The sequence below is a fragment of the Hyphopichia burtonii genome (genome assembly GCF_001661395.1).
Source record: "Hyphopichia burtonii NRRL Y-1933 unplaced genomic scaffold HYPBUscaffold_1, whole genome shotgun sequence".
In the NCBI taxonomy this organism is placed as follows: Eukaryota; Fungi; Ascomycota; class Pichiomycetes; order Serinales; family Debaryomycetaceae; genus Hyphopichia; species Hyphopichia burtonii.
Genome location: NW_017963728.1, coordinates 1,407,317 through 1,431,425, shown reverse-complemented (window position 1 = coordinate 1,431,425; position 24,109 = coordinate 1,407,317). Strand labels below are relative to the sequence as shown.

Genomic DNA, 24,109 nt, shown 5'->3' with positions numbered 1-24,109 from the left:
AGCTCCTCGTAAATGCTCAGCTCATAAACTCATCAACTCCCCATCAACCCGCTCTTCTGCTCAGCTAGTGTTTTGAACGAATATGTGAAACTCATTAGTGAGCTGTGTGTGGTGCACGGGCCTGCACTGGTTGGTCGCGTTGTCGAACGCGTTAAACAAGTTTTTTCTTTTTTTTTTTTTTCGCATTTTCAAATTTTTTATTAAAACCACAAATAGAAAAACAGCGGGCGTCTAATAATTGATTAAAACAAGGAATTGATCTCCTACTTCTCTACTTATACCATCTTGTATCTATATCTTGATTACTCGTACGCTTTACCACTTGTGCAATTACACTCACTCATACACTGATACACTGATACACTGATACACTCATCTGATACACTCATCTGATACACTCATCTGATACACTCATATACTGATACACTCACTACACTTATAAGATACTCACACTCGTTATAGCCGCTCACAATGTATCAAGTGCCCACTGCTCCCTTTGGTGATAAGGCAGGCACCCATTACAGCACCTCGTCCAGCGTCTACTCGCCGGTGGAATCAGAGTATGCGTTCAATAATCGCTCGAACCATCAAATCGTGGAAGAAGAAGAAGAATTGGATGGAAATGACCTAGCCCATTCTGACAGCTTCGAAACAAGCCAATCTATTCACCCTGATCTATCAAATCAAACGTTCCAGTCGTACATGACTGCCAACGGCAGCACTCCCAGCTTCTCGTCGATTCATAATTCCCTTTTGAAAAATGACAGTCATGATGATTTATCCATGAAGAAACGTAATTCAATTACTTATATCAATCCCAGTAGATCAAACAATCGAAATTCTTATGTGGTTAATCTCGATGACGATGACGCCACTCCTAAATTACCCACGTCCTCCACCTATCCTCATATCGATCGCATTGACGATTTCACTCCGGTTATTGATCAAAATAATCCAGGCGCCTTTTTAAATGATTCCTCAAATCATTTACCAAATTCAGACTTCTTAACCCCAAATGGTAGCAACGATAATATCTCTTCTTCTTCTTCATTCAATCGTTTAAGTTCCAATTTGAAAAATAAATCTCCCCAATTACCTCATCAAAGATTAAGTAATAAATTTCAACGATTATCAATTACTTTACAAAATAAAAATAAATCAGGAGATTCTTATAATTTCATGAATTCTTTCCAACAAAATGTTGATAAAGTTAATGGCTCAAATCATAACTCTTCTTTATCAATTGCTGGTAGAACTTCAAATTATTATAATAAAATTGAAGAATCTCAACTGTCCACTAAGGATGTCGATGAAATTAATGATGATGAAAATAAATCACTTTCAAGTACTATAAGTAGTAGATCAAGTGATATTGAAAATGATACTACTATCGAAATTAGTAAACCTTATAATAAAATTACTCCTCTAAAAGTTATTAAAAAATCAAGCATTTCCAATTTAAACTCATCAGATATACCAATCAGAAAAGATTTAGTTAATAAATTTAATAACTTATCAATGTCAGAACAAGAAAAAAATGATTTATTCATTGAAAATTCAAAAAATCCTTTATCTTCAAAATATCCAAATGGCTTAAACATAAATTTCACCGATTCAAAACTTGATCCTAAAAATGAAAATGATTTACAAAATGAATCTAATAATACATTCAATGACTCAAACACTTATCGTCAATCCATTGCAAGTGAAGCCGATAGTCTCGATGAAGAAGATTTATCTTCTCTTTTCATTCGTGCTTTACATCCTTTTGATTCAAGTACTTTACAATCAGAATCTGATGCTAGTATTTGTTTATCTTTTGATAAAGATGATTTAGCTTTTGTTCATACCATTGATGAATCTGGTTGGGGTGAAGTCACGTTAGTTGAATCTTTACAACGAGGTTGGATTCCAATGAATTATTTTAGTATTGCAGTATCTAATATCGATGATGAAGATGAAGAAGAAGATGATGATGAAGATGAAAGTAAAATTCCAAATTCAGTTTATTTAAAACCGCTTCTTCATTCCTGTGGGAAATATTTAATAAATCCTTTATCTCGTCAAACTCCTCGTGGTAAATATACTTTTTCAATTAAAGTTATTAATTCTATTAGAGATGGGGTTAGATTATTATTACAAGAAACTGATTGTATTTCAAGAAATACTGAAATTGTTACTAAAAAAAATATTGTTCGTAAATCAAGAAAATCTTTATTACAAGATTGGTTTAAATTAACTCAAAATGCCATGGAATATAAAGGTACTTCAAATTTTAATAAAATTGAAATTTTAACTTTAATGGTTTATAGAGTTATTAGAAAAGCAATTTCTTTTTTACAAATATGGTCAATTGAAAGTAAAGAAATTATTAAACGTGAAAATGAAAAAAAATTCCAAAATGATATGACTTATCCAATATTATCATCACCACCTTTAGCAAAACAAAGAGTTACCGAAATTAATTCAATTCTTTATTCTTATTTAGGTATGATTATTGGTCGTCTTGATTTAATTGAACATAATACAAAAGGTTGTGAAATTTTAGAAACTTTAGCATCTCATATTCTTTCCTCTTTAAGAGAATTATTATTTATTTCAAGAACCGGGTCAGATTTTTCTCTGGAAAAAATTAATTCTTTAGATGATTCCTTAGATGTATTATTTTCATTATCAAATGATTTGGTTTATGGAGTTAAATGTTTAAAAATTAAAACTGATAATGAGACTGATGACGATAAAAAGCATCTGTTTAATATTAACGGTGGTCAACAAAGTTCTCCTTCAAAAGACTATTATTATACTCAGGAAGGGGGTGATTTAATTCAAGTTTCATCTAAAATGATTAAAGCAATTAGTGGTACTATTGGTTCAATTAGAAAATTATTAGAACTTACTGGTGATTTTAAATTAAGTGCAGCAAGAAGTTACATTGATTATTCTAAAATTAAAATTGAACCAGATGATTTAATTAAACAATGTTCTCTTGCAATTACTAAAAATGAATTTGTTAAAAATCGTGATTTAAAAGCTTTAAAACCAAAAGTCCCTAATCAAATTAATCGTTATTCTGCAGTTATTTCTGGTCAAACTGGTAAACTTTGTTTAACTCCAAGTGGTGCTAATTTATTACATGATGCTATTATTGGTGATGTTGATGGTTCTTCTCCAATGAATATATCAAATCCTGAATTTGAACCATATGTTAATAATAATACTTCCCAAAGTAAATACAATACTAATGATGAATTAATTATTGATGCAAATGGTAACTTATTAGGGGCTTCTTTTAAAGGTTTAGTCTTTACCTTAACTGATGAAGATTCACCACCAGAATACTTTTTCGTTTCAACATTTTTCATTTGTTTCAGGAGTTTTGCTAGTGGTATTGATTTAATTGAAGAATTGATTTCAAGATTTGATATTAAATATACCAATCAAAATAATGAAGATTTAACTTTTGAAATTAAATTGAAAAATAGAAGAAGATTAGTAATTAAAATGTTCCAATTATGGATGGAATCTTACTGGAATCATGAATTAGATTATTCTTTATTAACTACCTTAATGAATTTTTTCAATGAAGGTGTGGCAGTTCATTTACCATTAGACGCAATTAGATTAATTGATATTGCAGCAAAATTATCGAGTAAACCATTAATTGAAAGTCGTTCAGGATTTCTTAATAGACCAGTTAAAACAACTCAACAATTGAAAAATCGAAATATTACCATGACCAAAATTACCAGAAAAAATTCAGTTGGTAGTTTCAATGGTTCAATATCTGAATACTCATTAAATTCTCGTAATTCAATTATAAATGGATTAGAATTACTGAGGTTTGATACTAATAAATCAACGGTTAATTCACTAAAATCAATGGGATTACCAATGATTGGTAATCAAAATAATAATCCATTAAATGAAACATCAATTAATAAAAGTCAATTATATAAAATTGAAAGATCAGTACTTCTATTTAGATCAATTTTAGGAGAACTTTGGTGTGATGCAAAATATGCTCAAAAAAATTTTATTAATTTTAATTTAGAAACAATGTTAATGAAATGGTATAATATTTGTGATCAAAGTATAGAAATGCCAAATAATCGTCCTTACTTATTTGATTATGCACCTTTAGAAATTGCAAGACAATTAACTATCATTGAATCGCATATTTTCTGTTCAATAAAACATGATGAGTTATTAAATGAAAATTTTACTGCCAAAAGAGCTCATTTAAAATTAGCTCCTCATATTAGACAATCATTATTATTTACTAATTGTTTGTCATCATATGTTTTAGAATCAATTTTACAACCAGATATTAATATGAAAACAAGAATTAATGCAATTAGAACTTGGTTAAAAGTTGCATATTCATGTTTAAAATTAAGAAATTTTAATTCATTAGCAGCAATTATAACATCTTTACAATCACATTTAATTACAAGATTAACTAAAGTCTGGCAAGGATTACCTGATAAATATCAAGAACTCAATGAATATCTAAAAGGCATCATTCATCCAGAAAAAAATTACAGCGTTTATCGTGCTGAATTAAAAATATATTTGGTTTCAAATGAATGTAATGTTCCAGTGGTTCCTTATTTTTCATTATTTTTACAAGATTTAACTTTTGTCACTGATGGTAATCCAAATTATAGAAAAGCAAATACTTTCTTAAATCAAAAATTAATCAATATTGATAAATACTTAAAAATTACTAGAATTATTGCTGACATTGAATCATTGCAAATTCCTTATACCAGCTCTTCCATTGATAATAGTAAAGATCAAAAAAGAAGTAGTATTTTCTTTGGAATGAGTGGTGGTCCAGCTGCTGCTAAACATGGTGGTCTTGATGATTGGCAAATCACTTCTTTCCCAGCATTACAAGAATTAATCCTATTGGATTTATGGAAAGTCTGTCAATTGAATCGTCAAGAAGATGATCGTGCTTGGAAACTCAGTTGTCTGGTTCAACCAAGAGAAGCTTATCATTAATACTGTACCATAGAGAGGTGTTCCCTCTTCCTGCTTTCCTTTCTTTTCTTCCTGTTTCCTTTTACTCTTTTGTTCTTCCTTCTGTTCTTATTCTTCCCCATTGCTTTTGTTTCCCTTTGATTTCCCTGGACTCTTTATATAGACGTGTTGTACTTCCCCAATGTATTATTAATTAAAGTAATTTTTTTGCAACTAGTACACGGCCCGTACACCACCCACGGCAAATTTGCAACTCTGACTCATTTTTCGATAATGCGCAGGGTAAAAAGATTAACTAATTTAAGGCAGTAATCAGAACTTGATGATTAACTATTGGAGCGTTGAAAAATTTCAGAGATTTGCACACTACAATAGTGATTTTTCAGTTGGTGTTTTCTATTTTTTTTTTTTTTTTATGAATTAGTTTACTCTTCTTCTTTTTGTATTGAAGATCCAGTGGAAAGAGAAGTTAATCATGTTGAGTGCCAGACAGTCTATCAGGTCAAATCGTGCTGCAATAACGTTACGTTTACAAGGAGCTAGCAGATCATTGGCTACTCAAGCAGCAGATTTATCAAGTGCCTTTAACGTTCCACCCGAATATGTTCGTAGAACTCCACCGTATGCTAAGTTGATTGGTAATTTACAAACTGTTAATCAAATCACTAATAATACTCCATTGACATTGGCTGAAAAAATCTTATACTCCCATTTATGTAATCCAGAAGAAAGTTTAGCTAAATTTAATGGTAGTTTATCTAATATCAGAGGACAAGAGTATTTGAAGTTGAATCCAGATAGAGTAGCTATGCAAGATGCATCTGCACAAACAGCTTTATTACAATTTATGACTTGTGGTATGGCTAGTACTGCCGTACCAGGATCGATTCATTGTGATCATTTAATTGTTGGTAAAGAAGGTGCCGACTCTGATTTAACTAGTTCGATTGCAACTAATAAAGAAGTTTTTGATTTTTTACAGAGTTGTGGTGAAAAATATGGTATTCAATTTTGGGGGCCAGGTTCTGGTATTATTCATCAAATTGTTTTGGAAAACTTTTCGGTTCCTGGATTAATGATGTTGGGTACTGATTCCCATACTCCTAACGCCGGTGGATTGGGTGCTATCGCAATTGGTGTTGGTGGTGCTGACGCCGTTGATGGTTTAACTGGTACTCCTTGGGAATTAAAAGCTCCTAAAATTTTGGGGGTTAAATTATCTGGTAAATTATCTGGCTGGTCTTCTCCAAAAGATGTTATTACTTATTTGGCTGGTATCTTAACCGTTCGTGGTGGTACTGGTTATATTGTCGAATATTTTGGTGAAGGGGTCTCTTCTTTATCATGTACTGGTATGGCTACCATTTGTAATATGGGTGCTGAAATCGGTGCTACGACTTCAACTTTCCCTTATCAAGATGCTCATCGTCGTTACTTGATTCAAACTAATAGAGCTCCAATTGCTGAAGCTGCCACTATCGCAAATGATCAATTTGATTTCTTAAAAGCTGATAAAGGTGCAGAATATGATAAAGTCATTGAAATTAATTTAAATGATTTAGAACCTCATGTAAATGGTCCTTTCACTCCCGATTTATCAACTCCAATTTCTAAATTTGGTGAAACTGCTAAAAATGAAGGTTGGCCTGAAAATGTTAGTGCTGGTTTAATTGGTTCTTGTACTAACTCTTCTTATCAAGATATGTCTCGTGCAGTTTCAATCATTAGACAAGCTGAAAAAGCTGGTTTAAAACCAAAAATTCCATTTTATGTCACTCCTGGTTCTGAACAAATTAGAGCTACTATTGAAAGAGATGGTTTAATTAAAACTTTTGAAAACAACGGTGCTATTGTTTTAGCTAATGCTTGTGGTCCTTGTATTGGTCAATGGGATAGATCTGATGTTCCAAAAACTTCAACTGATTTTAATGCAATTTTCACCTCTTTTAATAGAAATTTTAGAGCTAGAAATGATGGTAATAGAAATACTATGAATTTCTTAACTTCTCCTGATATGGTTACTGCAATGATTTATTCCGGTGATATGAATTATAATCCAATTACTGATTCAATTAAATTACCAAATGGTGAATCTTTCAAATTTGAACCTCCTCAAGGTGAAGAATTACCAGATGATGGGTTTATTCAAGGTCGTGCTGAGTTTTATCCAGAAGCTGATCCAAAACCAAAACCTGATGTTAAAATTAATGTTTCTCCAGATTCTGATAGATTACAAATTTTAGAACCTTTTGCTCCTTGGTCTGGTGAAGAATTATCTACTAATATCTTACTTAAAGTTGAAGGTAAATGTACTACTGATCATATTTCTGCTGCTGGTGCTTGGTTAAAATATAAAGGTCATTTAGAAAATATTTCTTATAATACTTTAATCGGTGCTGTCAATAAAGAAACTGGTGAAGTTAATACTGCTTATGATTTTGATGGTAAATCTTATGGTATTCCAGAATTAATGACTAAATGGAAAACTGAAGGTCGCCCTTGGAATGTTGTTGCTGAACATAATTATGGTGAAGGTTCTGCTAGAGAACATGCAGCCTTATCTCCAAGATTTTTGGGTGGTTCTATCATTTTAGTTAAATCTTTTGCTAGAATTCATGAAACTAATTTGAAAAAACAAGGTATGTTACCTTTAACTTTTGCCAACGAAGAAGATTACGATAAACTTTCTTCTGGTGATTTATTGACTACTGTTGATTTAAGAGATATGGTTGCAAAAGATGGTAATAATGGCGGTACTTTAAGAATGAAAGTTACTCCTAAAGACGGTTCTGCAGAATTCGAAATCTTATGTAAACATACCATGTCTAAAGATCAAATTGACTTCTTTAAAGCTGGTTCTGCAATTAATTATATTGGTAATGTTAAAAGAGAACAAGATGCAGCTGCTGGTTCTGCTTAATCTACCAATATTGATCGAATCTCCCATATTGTAACTTTAGCATTGCGTCTGTTGATCTTTCAGACTTTTATTTAATTACTTTCGTCATGAGACTCTAATTTACTTCTTAGGATTGCGTCTTTCTTATTTATTGCACTCATTGTTCATATTTTTATCAGTTTGATTTAGTTTCTTTCCGTTCTATTCTATGTTAATATAGATTATTTATTTATAAATTGAAATACATGTAATATTAATAACTAATAAATGTATATTTTTTATGAGGAGGGAGATCTGAAAAGAACTAGAGGCAAAAAAATGGGTGCCTAAATAAGAATAAGAAAGTAAAATGAAAACTTATACAATTGTCTAAACAATCAATAGCAAGAAATAAAAAGTTGTTTGAGTCGTATTAATGGTCGATGGAGGGGGGTTTTATAAAAAGAAAAAAACAAGCAAATTTGTAAATGGACTGTTCAAAGTAATGCTTTTTATCGGAAGAACTAGAATGAGAAATATTTGTAAGAAATTGAATGTTTTAAGCATCAATTAAGTTATCATGAGATTTATCAGCATCTTCTTCCTCTTCATCATCATCTTCTTGTTCTCTTGATCTTTCATAAAATTCGTTAATGATTTTAGGACTAATTCTATTTAATAATTCTTTTGGATAAATTCTTAATAAAGACCAGGCTTGATCTAAAGATTCGAAAATACTTCTATTTTCATATGCACCTTGGGAAATGAAATTCTTTTCGAATTTTTCTAAGAATTCTAAAGATAATTTATCTTCAGTTGACAAAGCTTCTTCACCAACAACAGCCTTCATAGCAGCAGCATCTCTACCAATGGCATATTTAGCATATAATTGATTAGAAACATCACCATGATCTTTTCTAGTCATACCTTCACCAATAGCCGATTTCATTAAACGGGATAATGAAGGTAAGACATTGATTGGTGGATAAATACCTCTGTTATATAATTGACGATCAACTGAAATTTGACCTTCAGTAATATAACCAGTTAAATCAGGAATTGGATGGGTAATATCATCATTAGGCATAGTCAAGATAGGAATTTGAGTAATGGAACCATTTCTACCTTCAACTCTACCGGCTCTTTCATAAATGGTAGACAAATCGGTATACATATAACCAGGATAACCTCTTCTACCTGGGACTTCTTCTCTAGCGGCAGAAACTTCTCTTAAAGCATCAGCATAAGAAGACATATCAGTTAAAATGGTTAAAACGTGTCTTTCGGTTTGATAAGCTAAATATTCAGCAGTAGTTAAAGCTAAACGAGGGGTAATAATTCTTTCAATTGTAGGATCATTAGCCAAATTTAAGAATAAAGAGGTTCTTTCTAAAGAACCATTTTCTTCGAAATCTTGTTTGAAAAATCTTGAAGTTTCTAAATTAACCCCCATAGCAGCGAAGACAATGGAGAAATTTTCTTCGTGACCATCATGAACATCTTTAGTTGGTCTAACTAAACCAGCTTGTCTACAAATTTGAGCAGCAATTTCATTGTGAGGTAAACCAGAGGCAGAGAAAATAGGGATTTTTTGACCTCTAGCAATAGAGTTCATAGTATCAATAGCAGAAATACCAGTAGAAATCATTTCTTCAGGATAAATACGAGCATACGGATTAATTGGAGAACCATTGATATCCAAATAATCTTCAGCAAAAATTTTTGGACCTTTATCAATTGGTCTACCGGAACCATCAAAAATACGACCCAACATATCTTCAGAAACTGGGATTTTCAAGTTTTGACCAGTGAATTCAACTCTAGTCTTTTTAACATCAATACCCGAAGTACCTTCAAAAACTTGAACAATAGCTTTGGATCCTCTAACTTCTAAAACTTGACCTGCTCTAACAGTACCATCTGGTAAAGTTAAGTTAACAATTTCATTATAACGAGGGAACTTAACATTATCCAAAATAACTAATGGTCCATTGACACCACCAACGGTATTATAATTGATTCTTGGTTTAATTTTAAACCCTTCGGTAACCGCCTTTTTATTTAATTCAAACAATTCTTTATCAGATAATGACATGATGTGACTTGTGTTTTTTCTCAATATATCTTCAATTGGCTGTCCTATTGAAGTGTACGATTGATTGATCTGCTTAATGTTCTATTAAACTAGTTGATTAAATGTAATTCAAGATGGAATTTCTGATAAGATTCCTTGGGGGTGTTGAAAAAATGAGAGAAAATTGGTTTCTGAGCGAGAATTAAAATTAGGGACACGATTTACACGTGCAGAGGTCTCAAATTTACACAGAGTTGGATAGGATTCTTTAGATTAACGGACTATTTACAGGCTTAATACATTTTGCTTATGACGTCCCAGTCGTCCAATTGGACCTTGGATTGGGCCATCATCTTCAAAGTATCAATTCCAATGTTGTTACCGGGGGTCTGTTGATTTTTGGTGCTATTTTGTGCTGAGGTTGTACGAGGACTAATGGCTGCGGATTTGGTTTTTGCAATCTGATTTGGGGTTCGGCCAGTGCCGTTGGCCATTAATTGGTAGACTTTTTGCATTATGACCTTCAAGTCTGGGTTGCGGTCCCACTCGGGCGATTCTGGAATGTTGATGTTGGAAAATGGATCGAGATTGGCACTGCTGGATCGGGCATTTCCATGGGTCTCACTGATGTTGCCGTATACGTCAGTTGAAAGACCATCGGGCTCGTCGTGCTGTGGGTCCCGGTAGTCTTGCAGGTGAGCCTTTGATTTCTGGAATATATTTGTATATAAGGACTTAAGGGGTGATTGTCTCGAGTGGTTTTGTCTGTCTCGGTCGAGTTTTTCGATATCTGATTTGATAATCGAGTTCATGGCCGAAGAAGAGCTGGATGTAGGAGTTGATATTAGCGATCCGTTTACAGAGACATTACTGGCCTCCTTGGGACTCTCGTTAAGACTGCTGGATGTAGTACTGTTGGTATTATAGTGACTGGGTAATGATGAGTATGATCCAGGATAAGTTTTCTTTAATTCGTTTGCTCTATTCTTTTTTTGTTCCAATATTCCCAACTTGATATTGAAGAAAGATTCCATATTTGCAATTTTTTCAAGAATATGTTCGAAATCGTACATGCTATTGTCGTTGAGTGGATTCCCATCTTCACTGGGTTTCTCGTTGGTATTATGGTGGTTAAGGTTGAAACGAAATTGATTAATGGTACTGGAAAGAGTAGACGAAGAGGTTTTCTTTCTAATGCCATGTTCTTGTGCCTGATGTTGTTGTTGTTGGAATTGTTGTGAATGGCTTGTTGGTAATGAGTCTATTGTTAACGCAAAAAACGTTTTGAAATTGACAATTATCTTAACAATCACCAGAAGAAACTTCAAGTATTCCTTGGTGGTCAACTTGGTGAAAGGTTTGGTCAAAATTTTGTGGGGGATAATCACCATTCGCTTACCCTTAAGGTAATTTTTATCTTTGTTCTTCTTTTCTTGGTCGCCTAGTTTATCTTCACTATTGTTGATATTTCTCTCTGGTTCAGGGGCCGATGGCAGGGGCGATTTAGCCTTTGTATCATTCTTATTACTCCCATTAACTGATGCTCTTCTGAGTTGATAGTTGATTGTTTTGGAAGATAATGGGAGTTTAATCTCATCGCCCAATTTTATGATTCTTTCGTTATCCACGTTGATTTCTTTTATTTCTGTAGCTGATACCGGTGATTTTTCCTCATTGCTTGAGTCATCTGGAGATATATTTCCCCCACTAGTCATGAAGTTTTCTTTTTCCTGAACCAAATCATGGAAAGAGCTATCTGGGAGATAATTCTTCAACTCCACGAGGTATGGAAGATGCATGAAGTCATTACCTATTTTAAATATATCAAGTAATTGAATTTGAAGACGGATCAAGTTCTCAAAGAATTCATTTATGCTGATCACCTTATTATTATACTTCAATAAGTCTTGAATTGAAAGTATTGGCTGATCAAAAAATAAAAGCCTTGAAGTCTTGAAAGGCTGTTTATATATCTTGGTTGTTATTATACTTGTATATTTATTAGAGGATAGTTTATGGGAAAACACAATATCTTTCAAGACTTTAAAATGACTTGCTTGTAATTGACATGCCTGTTTTTCAATTTGATAAGTTTTTTCATGTTTATACTCCGATATTTGGGATGTTATTTTATAGTTAGTTTTGTTAAAATTATCGATTATTTGGTGTTCTTTCTCATTTATTTTAGTACGTTCAGAATCTATAGTATTTGCTTGTTTCTCTATATCGGTCCTTAAATGACTTATTTTCGAGCTGGTAGCCTGTTTACTCCGTTCAATATTCTTCAATTTCAATTTTTCATTTATAATCTCCAATTTTAGTAGTTGTAAAGATAAAAATTTAATCGACTTAACCGATGCATAAGGAATATTTGAATTCTCGTCGCTATTCTTGGATCTCGTTAACTGACGATCTAAATTACTCATTTCTACCACCTCTTTCAAGTTCCCTTGTTTAATTTGAAAGTATATTCTAAAAATATCATCAATTTCCGATCTTGATAGTTCGTTTAATCGATCATTTTCAATCACTGAGTTACGAATGATTTCTAGACTTTCGTGGTTACACGGTCCACAAAGTAGGTTATGGGAATTGATTCCCTGTAATCTGTAACAAAACGGACATTGAACTGGTTTCTTGTATCTGCTTTTATCTTCTGTTTCGAGCTGTCCGTTTATCAGCTCAGAGGGTTCAGGGATGTCTTCCTTGACAGTTCGTGGACGAGAATGAGCTTGATCTTCTTGATAATCGGAATCTGTAACTAAAGACATATTTCCCAATGCAATAAGACCACGCCAAGTTCTCGATCTTCTAATAAAATGTTACTTGTAGGTCAATTGGACTGGCTTGGAGGTGCTTTGATCCTTTTTTGTCCTTTGATAAGATCTGCTTATTATCAATACATTTAGACCCGTGCACCACAGGATTACAGCTTATTAGTTTATCTAATTATATATGTATATATATTTACAACTATAAATACAATTAAGTCTTCTTCTTCTTCTTGAACTGGGCCTGGAGTTTCTTGCGCTCCAAGATTTCTCGAATAATCAAAGCAAGGGATTCGTCGATGTTTTCATCGGTAACATCGATAGCTATAAACCCACATTTCCAAAATTTACTTAGTTTAATACCATCATTTATCAACTTAGGAGAAGCTAGTTTATTATTTTTATGAGTGCAGATGACCCAAATAGGAGGAGGACAGCTTGGGTCTGCTGGGTCCATTGAATTATCGAGTAATTTCAATTTAGTCAGATCAGCTTTCATTTCATTTTTTGAAGTTTCAATCAAGTTATTTTCACGCCACAAATTCTTCAAAGCAGATTTGAAAGAGAAAACGTCGCTTTCTTTGCCTTCTTCCCATCTTGTTTTGTAAGTGTAGTATTCTTTCCAGGCTTCACTAAGGGCGATTTTCATGATGGAGAGAAGATTGAAGGTAGTATCGCCGGCAGTATTTGTAATGGTTAAAGTTTTGTTTGAGCCATCTAGGGATTGGTAGGAAGTGGTTGAAGTGACCGGCTGGAGATCCCCGTCGTCGTCATTCAAAGAAGATTCTGGAGTCATATCGTAGTTTTTACCGGTAGATTCTAATACTTCATTATAGGAAGGAGGATTGTAGGAAGGAACTGCACTATATACAAAGAAATACCCATCGACTGAGCCATTCAATTCACTGGCACCACTAGCAACCAACAACGGATTAGTACTGACTGGTCTTCTTGGTTCATTAGCCAAATTTTTCAAAATTTCTCGATCGAGTTTGATGTACAAAGAAGCTTCAAGAAAAGGCACCACTTGGTCAGGGTTAAATGCAGCGGTATCGATGAGCTCAACAAGGATTGGGGTGATTTGGGGTGGGATGTACGCATGGGCATCTAATTCATTCTTATGGTTATAACTTGTATAAAACTGGTTGGTGGAAGTGATGATTTTATTCTCGTGGTTGGAGATTATCGTTGACGGACGGTTTTGATTTGTAATTGAAGAATTGTTTGAAGGAGCAAGTTTGGAATACGCTTGGTATATTACCGGACTGAGCACCAAGTGGTTGTTCTGTCCGATTAACTGTAATGTGCTGGACATATCAAACTCATCCAATATACATCTTGATAAAATTGAAACTGGAGAAAACGTAAATAGAATCGGTTGGGTTTGGTGTGTTGGATAATAAGTATCCCGGAAACTTCCTAGACTTAGTTTCGAGATGATCGATGTTTTACCTGATCTAGGTCCACCTAGGAGGGCTATTCTTATAGGACTATTATCATTAGTTGGATTTTCTAGGTTAATTGATTGTTGTTGCAGAGATGATTTTTTAAGAAGAGACGCCATTAGACGAGATGAATGCTGGTACTAATTGCCACGATACATGCAGACGTGATTGGAGAGAAAGAGGCACAGTCAACCGACTTGAAGCTTAAGATGGGTAAGAAGCGAAGATATAGGTATTGAAGGATATGAGATGGATTCACGGGCTATTTTTTCACGTTTTCAGTGGTGCACTACAAATCTCCTATACTATTCTTTTACTTTATACTTGTTCTTATACAATACTTTTATATAGATGATTTTGTTAGGCATCGGCAGTGGCGACACCTAGTTCAGAGTCACCCTGGCCGTAATACAAAAACCATTTACCCTTGAATTGAACGAGGCCTTCGGTGAAGACAACTTTATTGACCTGGCCCTCGATTTCGTTTTTGGAATCAGGAACCATGAACGGCGTTTCCTGTCTGGCAATAGGGCCTTTGGATAAGTCGTTATAGTCAATTAACATTTGGGAAAGAGAGTAAGTATCCTTTGGGTAGTCACCACCGCCGCAAGTGGAAGAATTATAGAATAAAACCCAATAGTTTTTATTGGGGTCACCGGTGTCTAATTTAATTGGGGCCGGGCCCGGTTCAATCAAACGGTCTTGCCAGTTGAACTTACCAGTGGTGAAAAGATTAGAATGATAGTCATGGGAGGGCAAAGTCCAATGAACCAAATCTTTCAGTTCAGCAAGATGGAAAGCACAGTCCCCCCAAATCATGTAATACTTATTCAGTTTAGGTTGGGCTTCATTGAATATAGCCCCCGACTTCAGCCAAGCATGTCTAATGATTTGTTCTCCGTTGGAAAGAACCGCAATGTCGTACCAATTATCGTTTTTAATGATTGGGGGTTGTTTAACCCAATCAAATAGATTTTCAGAAGTAGCAACACATAATCTGGCAGTAGAACCATCGTAAGCAGTGTAAGTCAAGATGAATTTCTTCAGTTTTGGATCTCTGACAATCCTAGGGTCTTCAATTCCTCCCTTCAATTCGTAAGACTCACTGGCACTAACAATTGGTTTATCGTACCGAGTGAAATGGTATCCGTCATCACTCCATGCAAGCCCGACGCTCGACACCTTGGCCTCGTTCTGCGCCCTATACAAAAGATAGATTCTATCATCCACCACAATGGCACTGGCATTGTATAAATATGCCGATTCCCATTCGTTTTTGGGATTGGGCTTCAAAATAGGATTCTTTTCGTACCGGGTGAACTTGGGTCCGATTGGAAAGTGTTTTGGCGCCTTGTAGCTTGAATTATCAATCGAATTGACACTGACAGTAGGAAGCATCATCTTAATAAAGAACAACTGGTTAAAAAAATAATCAATTCATCCACCGAAAGGTTTTTATATCGAAAAATCCGGGGTAAAAACCATTCCTTGCGAAGATTTCAGCGCCCTTTTTATACCCACAACTACATAAACTTTAGGCTCGTGGAGATCACCCAGTCTCTGGTGCTCTCCCATTGTCGTTGCCGGTCTTCAATGGTAGTGGACCCCTGCTGCTCTGCTGGGGTCCTACCTGGTTGTAAGGGTCGAGTTGAGCTCATGGGCCCGAAATAATGGCGGATTTTGGGGGGGGTTCGGGTCGTGTGTGGCGGGCCAAAATTGCTAGGCCAATTTTTTGAGTCCGTTTGTTTTCAAATGAAAAGAATTGTTTTAAAGGAAAAGGCAGTGATTAGTGAAGTGTGTTCTTTAATCAATTGTTTGGGGAGAGTAGTTCATTCCAACGGTGCAAGTATTTTTAGTTTGCAAAGAGCTAGTCGAAAGGCGCAGGAGAAACTGTTATTTCGTACTAAACTGATCGAATACCAAGTCATAAATAGAAGAATTCAGGTTTCCAATACGACAAAGCCTTTCTGTAATCTTCCGATTCCATCCAGCCCACCAGTTCGTCATTGCACCCGGCGTACCCTGATTTCCCTTACCTTGTTCACTGTTCTCTGTTCAGTGTTATCTGTTCTCTGTTCACTGTTCACTGTTCATTTTGTTCACTGTTCACTTTGTTCATTTTGTTCACTTTGTTTATCGTCTACTGATCCACCGCCTGTTCCCTTAATTTTAACTGCTTAACAACTATCGCACTACTCTAAGCAGCGTTTTTTCGAGATCTATTGAAAAAATTGATAAGCTATATATACAAGATACTGATAGCTTTTTTTGTTATTTTGTTGTTTTGTTATTTTGTTATTTTGTTATTTTTTGACTTGCTTTTTTCGTTATTTCATCATGGGACAGTTGTTATCACATCCAATAGAAGATAAAACCCTTGATTACAAGGCTTTCCAATCGCTTGCCTACTGTGTGGGGTCCATGCAAGGGTATCGAATGACCATGGAAGACGCTCACAATGTTAAAATTAATGAAGACGAATCTTTAGCAGTGTTTGGTGTTTTCGATGGCCATGGGGGCAAAGCATGTGCGGACTATATTAGTGATGTCTTACCTTCAAAGATCTTTAAGAATTTAAACTCTTATTTGAAGAAATCCCATTATAATAACACAAGTGCTTTAAATAAAGATTATGTTAATCAAGTTTCAAATGGAATTTCGGATTTGTCTACTTATATGAAAATCATTAAAGATTCTTTCTTTGAAGTCGATCATGATTTACCGGTACAAAATAGTTTAAATTGTGGTTCTACCGCCATTATAACCACCATTGTTGCTAATAAATATATCATTGTGGCTAATACTGGAGACTCCCGCTCAATAATGTCTTTAAACGGTGGTGCTGCTAAAACATTGAGTTTCGACCATAAACCTTCGACCATGAGTGAACGAGTAAGAATCGAAAATAGTGGGGGTTACGTGGTTAGTGGCCGAGTTAATGAAATCTTAGCGCTTTCAAGAGCTTTTGGTGATTTCAAATTTAAATTCCCCTTTATCGAATTATCTAATTCAATCAATAATTCAAATAACAAATACCTCGAAGCAAATAAAAAATATTTCAAAGATGATTTGGTTCATTTACCCCCAGAACTATTTCAAGTTTCAGTGGAACCAGATTTATTGGTTTATGATTTATCCTATCTAAAACAACCAGAATTCATTGTTTTGGCCTGTGATGGTATTTGGGATTGCTACACAAATAATCAATTGATTTCGCTTATAAGAAAGAAAATCTCCGAAGATTGGAAATTAAACCATATTACGGAATTCATCTTAAATGACTGTATTGGTATGGCTTCAAGCATAACCGGAATCGGGTTTGATAATATGACTTTAATCATCGTAGCAATTCACACCAACGGTAATATCGATGAATGGTATCAAATAATTAAAAATCGGGTGAAAAATGAAGAAAAATTAAACTTAAATAATGAAATTTCAACTACTAATGATAATCGAATTTAATTCAATTCATTATTCTGCATTTTTTTTTTTAAACAAGTACTTTTTATGATTGTCATGTGTTCTGGTTCTTAACATCCTTCCCAATGTATTACATTCTATCTACATCTTATTTTAAATACACTAAGAAGTTGTCTTTATTCTTCCTTTATGTTTTATAAAAATTTATTAACGTGATTTCCAAGTCTAATTCTTAATTCTTTCTCTTATTTATTGTCTTCACAGATTATTCATTATATCTCCTCTACGTTATTGATACTAATTTCTTTCAATATCATTCAATATAACGTCGTTTACTGCTTTTCATCTGTAATCTATTGATCCAATCAATGTTCCCCAATAAAAAATTGACATCCGTACCGCAGAGAATCACAAAAGATGAAAAATCAGCCCAAAACATCAACTGATTTTAACCTTTTGTTGATTTACAACGCTACTATCTATTTTTTTTATTATCTTACTCCACAACAAAGTTTTTAAGATTGCCCCAGTAGATTGGGTTCCCTTCACTACACTACATTCTTGCATTTCCTAACTACAACTTCGGTCCCTTGCGTTGGAACTCTGGCAATTACTGTTCATCAACTATTCTTTTGCATAATCGTTTGCTAATATATAAACGATTGACGCCAAAAGTCCCGGTTACGTTTGTTTTTGTTTTCAGAAAGAAAATAATCTGAAAGCTTTGGCTTTTACCTGATTCTCGTAGCAGGAGAGTGACATTGGCTCATTAAACGTGTATTTTTTTTAAGTTATCTTATCATTCATTGATTCCTTGGTCGTTGAATGATTGGTTTTGGGTGGTCTTTGCTATAACTGACTTGGTTGGTTCTTGTTTCCTGTTTGTCTTTTGTCTTTTACCTTTTGCCTTTTGCTTTTCGCTTTTTGTCTTTCATTTCTTTTCTGTCTTACGATTTGCTTTTACTTTTTTCAATTTTTTTTTTTTTTAGTTCATCGGTTCCCTTTCATTTGTCATTCTTTTAAGCGTTATCCAAAAAATAGTCATATTTTAAGCAATGTCGTATGTTGATGTTGATTTCTATGAAGATCCAATACTTAAACTTGCTAAAGATCCTAATCTAAACAAGGAAAAAGAAAAAACTTCAAAAATTATTCATATCATACATAATTTTCCTCTTACTGAAAGAAAAGTTTCAAAGCTATGTCTGTTGTCTCTAACCCTACTTCAAAGTTTAGAGAAAATCGAACTTAATTTAAAGAATTGGGCTTTTTTATCCCTTGATATTAATTCTACTGATCATTTCAATAATGCTAATCCTAATGAAATCAAAAGTTTTAATACTAATGTCAGTCATAAAGTTCTTGGTGATTGTAAAGAATTGAATAAAAAATTAAATAAAATCTCTTTTGATATAGATTATGTCACCAAATCCCTGAAAACTTTAACTCCAATGGAATATATTAGTGACAGTGGAACATTGTTAACTTCTCTCACTTTAAGAAATATCAAATTAAAAGATGAACTTAGTGATAAAATAACAGTTGCTTATCTGAAAGCAAAATTAATTACTATAGGTACTGATTTAGAACAAATGTTAGAAGAAGATGGTATTACAAGTTCAAATAATGATAATACTGGATCTACGGTTATAACTTATAAACAATTCGTTGTTAGCTTATTAAAGCAATTAAACAATGCTATTGATTCTGAAGATGCAGCTGGTAAATATGAATGTTTGGCGGTTATAAGTGATATGGAACAAATGTTTGAAGTTTTCAAACTAGAAAGAATTCAACGTCAAGCCGTTATCTATAGCGATCATAGTGGTGGATTTGATTCAGAATTAGATACCGATTACGAATACGCTGATGATGATTTTGTTAATATCGATGATACTCATTTAAAACCTTCCAAGCATTCTTCTCGTGAATTCCATCATTCTCATAATAGACGTCATCATCATGGACACCAGCCTCATAGTGCAAATACTAGTGCAAATGCTACTCCTAGATTACGTGCACCTCATCCTTTGAAAAATGAAGCAATCTCGGATGATGAAGTACATGGTGATTTTGATGATTATGAATCCGATTATGGCTCAGCTTCAATGTATTCCTCCATGTCAGTATATAACCCACCTATGGTTCGTTCAATTACAAGATCTCAACAACTTCAACCTCCTCATTCTGGCTCTCCAAATCAAGGTGACTCCCCAAGTTCTCAAATATCTCCAAGTATTATGAAATCTCCTAGGCATAGAAGAGATTCAATGTCTTCTTTATCCACTACAAACATTCTTCAAAAATCTACTATTTCCGAAGAATTACCATATTTGATGACTGCATTCGATCTGGCTAGAAATTTTGAAGAAGATGTTCATCATTATAAAGAAGAAGACGATCGAGAAAATTTTAATTCAAAATCATCTAAAAATAAGAACCCTCCTAAAAATCCTCCTCCACCTCCAAATACATCAACCACAACACCCAATGCACCAAAGAAAAATATAGGTCCTAAATTCCATTATCCTGAATCATCAATTTATTCTGAAAGTAACATTATTCAACCATTACCATCTGCATCATCATATCTTTATTCTAATAACTCATTACTTTCTAAATTAGGTATCAGAGCACAAATCATAAATACTGAACTTCCGAAAGAACTAAGTAATAACACCTCCTCAAATATTAAAAATGGACCAATTCCTGATAGAAGAAGCACTGTTATGGGTTCAATTGGACCTACAGCAGCTAAAAAATTCATTACTTCTTATGACAATGACGATGATAACAAAAATATAAATAAAGAAGATAAAGAAAATAGAAGGATTATAACACCATTAACAAGAGCTAATTTAGAAAGCCATACTATTTCAGGTTTGGCTGCTGAAGATAATTTTTCTGACGATTACGTTGAATAATAACTATGCATTATTACAAAATTTAACTTATAATATATTCAAAGTATTCACTTCGCATATTAATAAAAAAAACTTGACGACTATTCAATTTTATAAATTTACATAATTTCAAATATTTCATCTTTTGTTTGATTTCAACTGCTGTATCGCATCGTTATATAAAGAGCGTAAAATTTGTAAGAAATAAGTAGACGTATAAACTTATAAGAAGAAGTGAACGGAGAAAAGAGTTATAGAGTTTATGATTTATCAGCATTACACTTGAAGAGTTCTTTAACGAAGCTTTCACCCCAATAACCAGAAGTATATTTTGAGATGTAGTCAAACATTTTTTGGAAATTGAGTTTTTTCTTTTCCGACGGTAAAGTCAAACTTTCTTTTATAGCATCACTTAATTCTTCAATATTCCAAGGATTTACAATGATAGCACCATTTAATGATTGGGCGGCCCCCGCAAACTCTGAAAGAATAAGAGAACCATTTTTTTCTTCTTGACAAGCGATATATTCGTAACTAACCAAGTTCATACCATCACGAGTAGAACTAACAAGACAAACATCTGAGATATGATATAAACTAATAAGTTCATCAAAAGGAATTGATTTATGCATAAAATGGATTGGAACAAATTCAACAGTACCAAATTTACCATTGATTCTACCAACCAATTCATTTACAGTAGCTCGTAAACTTTGATATTCTTCAACGTCACCACGAGAAGGAACCGCAACTTGAACCAAAACAACTTTACCTATCCATTCAGGGTTTTCAGTTAAGAAAACTTCAAAAGCATGAAGTTTCTGAGGAACCCCTTTAATGTAATCTAATCTATCAACACCAACGATGATTTTAGTATCTTGAAATTTATTTTTCAATTGATTAATTCGTTCAACAACAGAATCTTTAGTAACACCTTCAGTGAATTTATCAACGTCGATACCAATGGGGAAAGCACCGATACTAATTGATCTACCTTCAAATTCAATACCATTTGGTAAAGTTTTAACTTTAGGAACAATATGAGAAACTGAACTTAAGAAATGTCTTGCATAATCATAAGTATGGAAACCAATTAAGTCACAACTTAAAACCCCGGTCAATATTTCTTGTCTGACTGGTAAAATTCTATAAATTTCTGAAGAAGGGAAAGGAGTATGGAGGAAAAATCCAATTCTTACATTTTTTTTGGAATTTCCTAATTCTTGTCTTAACATTTGAGGAAGCAACATTAAATGATAATCATGAACCCAAACTAAGTCATTATCATCAACTTGAGAAGCAATTTTACTTGCAAATTGACGATTTGCTTCAATATAAGCTGCCCAGGCATTTTCATCAAAATTCATTTCACCAGGATGATAATGAAATAACGGCCATAAAATACTATTTGAAAACCCATTATAATGAAGATCTGCAATCATATCACTTAAAAAAATCGCAGTACATTTGAATTTATCCATTAAATCTTTATTAACTCGTGCTTGTTCATCAATCGGCAATTCAAGTCCTGGCCATCCTAACCATTGAAATTCAGTCGACTTCTTCAATCCTTGTAATGCAGTCACCAATCCTCCAGAGGACATACTATAATCGTACAGACCATCTGGAGATCTCTTAATAGTAACCGGTAAACGATTTGAAACAACCAAGACTTTCCCTTTATTTTCAGATGCCATTATATAACTCTTTCAATCAAAATTTTTCAATAGCAATCAGTTAATGTCTCTAATTGCAATTATAAATATGCTGTAACTTCTCAAAATTAATTTTTTCCAAGTTCCAAAATTTTCAATCGACCCGTCTATATTTATACTCTAATAATAGTAAATTCTACAATTCGATATTAAATCATTAATTGGTGGTTTGATTTTCCAGCTTTTTCTGTCACTTTGCTCTCACGGGTTTTTCGATCGCTTTCTTTTGGGCGCAAGTTCCGTGGCAGCGCCAAATTCATAAAACAATGTCCGTGGCCCTTGCACAAGACTGCCTATTTAGGAAGTCTATAAAACTATAATGGTCATAATCGACACTTACTTCCGCATAAGGAAGTCAACAAACGTATAAAGGCCAAAATGTATGTAGACTTCCTGATTGGGAAGTCTATGTTTTTTTCCGATATTCGCACTACCCGTGATTTTTGAATCATTAAAAAAAACAACTATCAAAAACTACTTCAACTCAACTTGACTTCATCTTCAATTGAACCATTGCAACCCGTTCATCGATCAGAGATGTACTCGCCATACGGCAACATTGCGCAGAACTTGCAGCACCCACAACCACAACACGCCAGCTCGTTTCTGAGCCAATCCCAGTACGGGAACAGTGTGCCTCAGCCAGTGCCGGGCCAACAGCAGCAGCAATACTTCCCTCAAGTCGATGGACAAGGGTTTGTACCGGGAGCACAGGGAGTGCCGGCGCAGGGAGCACAGGGAGCAGCACCAGGACAGGCTGGTGGGGCCCCGTACAGTGCATTTCTAAACGACCCGGCCACGTCGATGGCGGCACAATTTGCCAAAAGTAGTTTTGGTAGTTCGAATCAGTATATTCAACAGAATTTTGGATCTTTTATACCGGGGACTCTGGACTTGAATTATTATTTCAAAGTCAGCAACTCTTATGTTATGAAGAAGATTGGTTTGATTCTCTTCCCTTATAGAAATAAAAACTGGAGTCGTTTGACTGCTTCTGATCCTGCAATTAGTCTGGGTTCTACTGGGATTGCTTCCCCAGTTGGCGTGGCCACTCCTGGTAACATTTCTTTTGCTCCTCCTGCTTACGATGTCAATGCTCCTGACTTATATATTCCTTTGATGGCTTTTATTACTTACATCTTATTATGGTCATTATTCCAAGGTATCAATGGGGAATTCCATCCCCAATTATTTGGTTATTTGGCTTCTCAAACTTTGGCTTGTTCAGTCCTTGACATCTTCATCTTCAAAATCGGTCTCTATTTATTGAACTGTTCCACCCAAAGCTCAATGTGGGATTTGATCGCTTTCAGTGGTTACAAATATGTCTCCATCATTGTTCTCTTATGTTGGAAACACTTGATTGGTGGTGGCTGGTTTATTTATTACGCCGTGGTTCTCACGGTCACTGCAAACTTATCTTTATTCCTTATGAGATCCTTGAAGTTTCTTGTTTTACCAAGCTCCGATTCCGTTACTAGTACTGCTAGTAATTCCATTTCTTCAAGACAACGTAAATTGAGAATTCAATTCTTATTCATCTACGCCGTTGTCGTTCAATTCTTCATCATTCTCTTCATGAGTAGATAACCTTTGTACTATAGATTCAACTAATAACTTTATCTAACCTATAAACATTGTAGATTAACTAGTAAAGTCGCTTATGGTTCGTCTGAATGTTAAAAAAACAAAAAAAAAAAAAAAAAACGCGTCGTTTTCACGCGTTTGAGAATTTTTTTGGTGACTTTTGTCTTAGTTGAAGATGATCTAAAGACTTATCTTCCTACTTCCTTTTATTGCTTGACTATCTTACTTTCCCATATTGGTTGTTACTTATAACTTTTAATTTTGATAAAAAAAAAAGAGCTTGTTGTTTTCATTTCGTTTTAATTTATTTTTGTTTAATACCGTTGC

At 34.0% G+C, this 24,109-nt stretch overlaps 10 protein-coding genes across 10 annotated transcripts; 5 read left to right on the top strand and 5 right to left on the bottom strand.

Annotated features, from left to right (window-relative positions):
- Positions 1 to 471: 471 nt before the first annotated feature.
- Positions 472 to 5,007, top strand: BUD5 (Ras family guanine nucleotide exchange factor; the record flags this gene model as incomplete). Its single annotated transcript, XM_020219955.1, has 1 exon — positions 472 to 5,007. The coding sequence occupies one exon, from the start codon at positions 472 to 474 to the stop codon at positions 5,005 to 5,007; it is 4,536 nt and encodes a 1,511-aa protein (XP_020078992.1).
- Positions 5,008 to 5,364: 357 nt separating this feature from the next.
- Positions 5,365 to 8,084, top strand: ACO2 (aconitate hydratase). Its single transcript, XM_020220513.1, has one exon. The coding sequence runs from the start codon at positions 5,462 to 5,464 to the stop codon at positions 7,904 to 7,906; it is 2,445 nt and encodes an 814-aa protein (XP_020078991.1). The 5' UTR covers positions 5,365 to 5,461; the 3' UTR covers positions 7,907 to 8,084.
- A 339-nt stretch (positions 8,085 to 8,423) lies between these two features.
- Positions 8,424 to 10,034, bottom strand: VMA2 (H(+)-transporting V1 sector ATPase subunit B; the record flags this gene model as incomplete). The annotated part of the gene is made up of 1 exon (XM_020219482.1): positions 8,424 to 10,034. Exon 1 carries the CDS (start codon positions 9,957 to 9,959, stop codon positions 8,424 to 8,426), a length of 1,536 nt encoding a protein of 511 aa, XP_020078990.1. The 5' UTR covers positions 9,960 to 10,034.
- A 62-nt stretch (positions 10,035 to 10,096) lies between these two features.
- HYPBUDRAFT_151474 (uncharacterized protein) lies at positions 10,097 to 11,881 on the bottom strand. The gene has a single exon (XM_020220512.1). The coding sequence runs from the start codon at positions 11,735 to 11,737 to the stop codon at positions 10,232 to 10,234; it is 1,506 nt and encodes a 501-aa protein (XP_020078989.1). The 5' UTR covers positions 11,738 to 11,881; the 3' UTR covers positions 10,097 to 10,231.
- A 1,022-nt stretch (positions 11,882 to 12,903) lies between these two features.
- Positions 12,904 to 14,365, bottom strand: HYPBUDRAFT_151472 (uncharacterized protein). The gene has a single exon (XM_020220511.1). It carries the CDS (start codon positions 14,271 to 14,273, stop codon positions 12,924 to 12,926), a length of 1,350 nt encoding a protein of 449 aa, XP_020078988.1. The 5' UTR covers positions 14,274 to 14,365; the 3' UTR covers positions 12,904 to 12,923.
- Positions 14,366 to 14,514: 149 nt separating this feature from the next.
- HYPBUDRAFT_103898 (uncharacterized protein) lies at positions 14,515 to 15,552 on the bottom strand (the record flags this gene model as incomplete). The annotated part of the gene is made up of 1 exon (XM_020218310.1): positions 14,515 to 15,552. The coding sequence occupies one exon, from the start codon at positions 15,550 to 15,552 to the stop codon at positions 14,515 to 14,517; it is 1,038 nt and encodes a 345-aa protein (XP_020078987.1).
- Positions 15,553 to 16,491: 939 nt separating this feature from the next.
- Positions 16,492 to 17,619, top strand: PTC4 (type 2C protein phosphatase; the record flags this gene model as incomplete). The annotated part of the gene is made up of 1 exon (XM_020218099.1): positions 16,492 to 17,619. The coding sequence occupies one exon, from the start codon at positions 16,492 to 16,494 to the stop codon at positions 17,617 to 17,619; it is 1,128 nt and encodes a 375-aa protein (XP_020078986.1).
- A 1,013-nt stretch (positions 17,620 to 18,632) lies between these two features.
- HYPBUDRAFT_159735 (uncharacterized protein) lies at positions 18,633 to 20,501 on the top strand (the record flags this gene model as incomplete). The annotated part of the gene is made up of 1 exon (XM_020222453.1): positions 18,633 to 20,501. One exon carries the CDS (start codon positions 18,633 to 18,635, stop codon positions 20,499 to 20,501), a length of 1,869 nt encoding a protein of 622 aa, XP_020078985.1.
- Positions 20,502 to 20,630: 129 nt separating this feature from the next.
- Positions 20,631 to 22,453, bottom strand: TPS1 (alpha,alpha-trehalose-phosphate synthase (UDP-forming) TPS1). Its single transcript, XM_020220510.1, has one exon. The coding sequence runs from the start codon at positions 22,175 to 22,177 to the stop codon at positions 20,741 to 20,743; it is 1,437 nt and encodes a 478-aa protein (XP_020078984.1). The 5' UTR covers positions 22,178 to 22,453; the 3' UTR covers positions 20,631 to 20,740.
- Positions 22,454 to 22,732: 279 nt separating this feature from the next.
- On the top strand, positions 22,733 to 23,785 carry HYPBUDRAFT_102826 (protein transporter YIF1; the record flags this gene model as incomplete). The annotated part of the gene is made up of 2 exons (XM_020218226.1): positions 22,733 to 22,826; positions 22,905 to 23,785. The coding sequence occupies 2 exons, from the start codon at positions 22,733 to 22,735 to the stop codon at positions 23,783 to 23,785; spliced, it is 975 nt and encodes a 324-aa protein (XP_020078983.1).
- Positions 23,786 to 24,109: the final 324 nt, after the last annotated feature.

Excerpts from the sequence above, each read along its gene's own strand:
- HYPBUDRAFT_151472 (XM_020220511.1), bottom strand. The coding sequence starts at position 14,273 with ATGGCGTCTCTTCTTAAAAAATCATCTCTGCAACAACAATCAATTAAC.
- HYPBUDRAFT_151474 (XM_020220512.1), bottom strand. The coding sequence starts at position 11,737 with ATGCATCTTCCATACCTCGTGGAGTTGAAGAATTATCTCCCAGATAGC.
- ACO2 (XM_020220513.1), top strand. The coding sequence starts at position 5,462 with ATGTTGAGTGCCAGACAGTCTATCAGGTCAAATCGTGCTGCAATAACG.
- TPS1 (XM_020220510.1), bottom strand. The coding sequence starts at position 22,177 with ATGGCATCTGAAAATAAAGGGAAAGTCTTGGTTGTTTCAAATCGTTTA.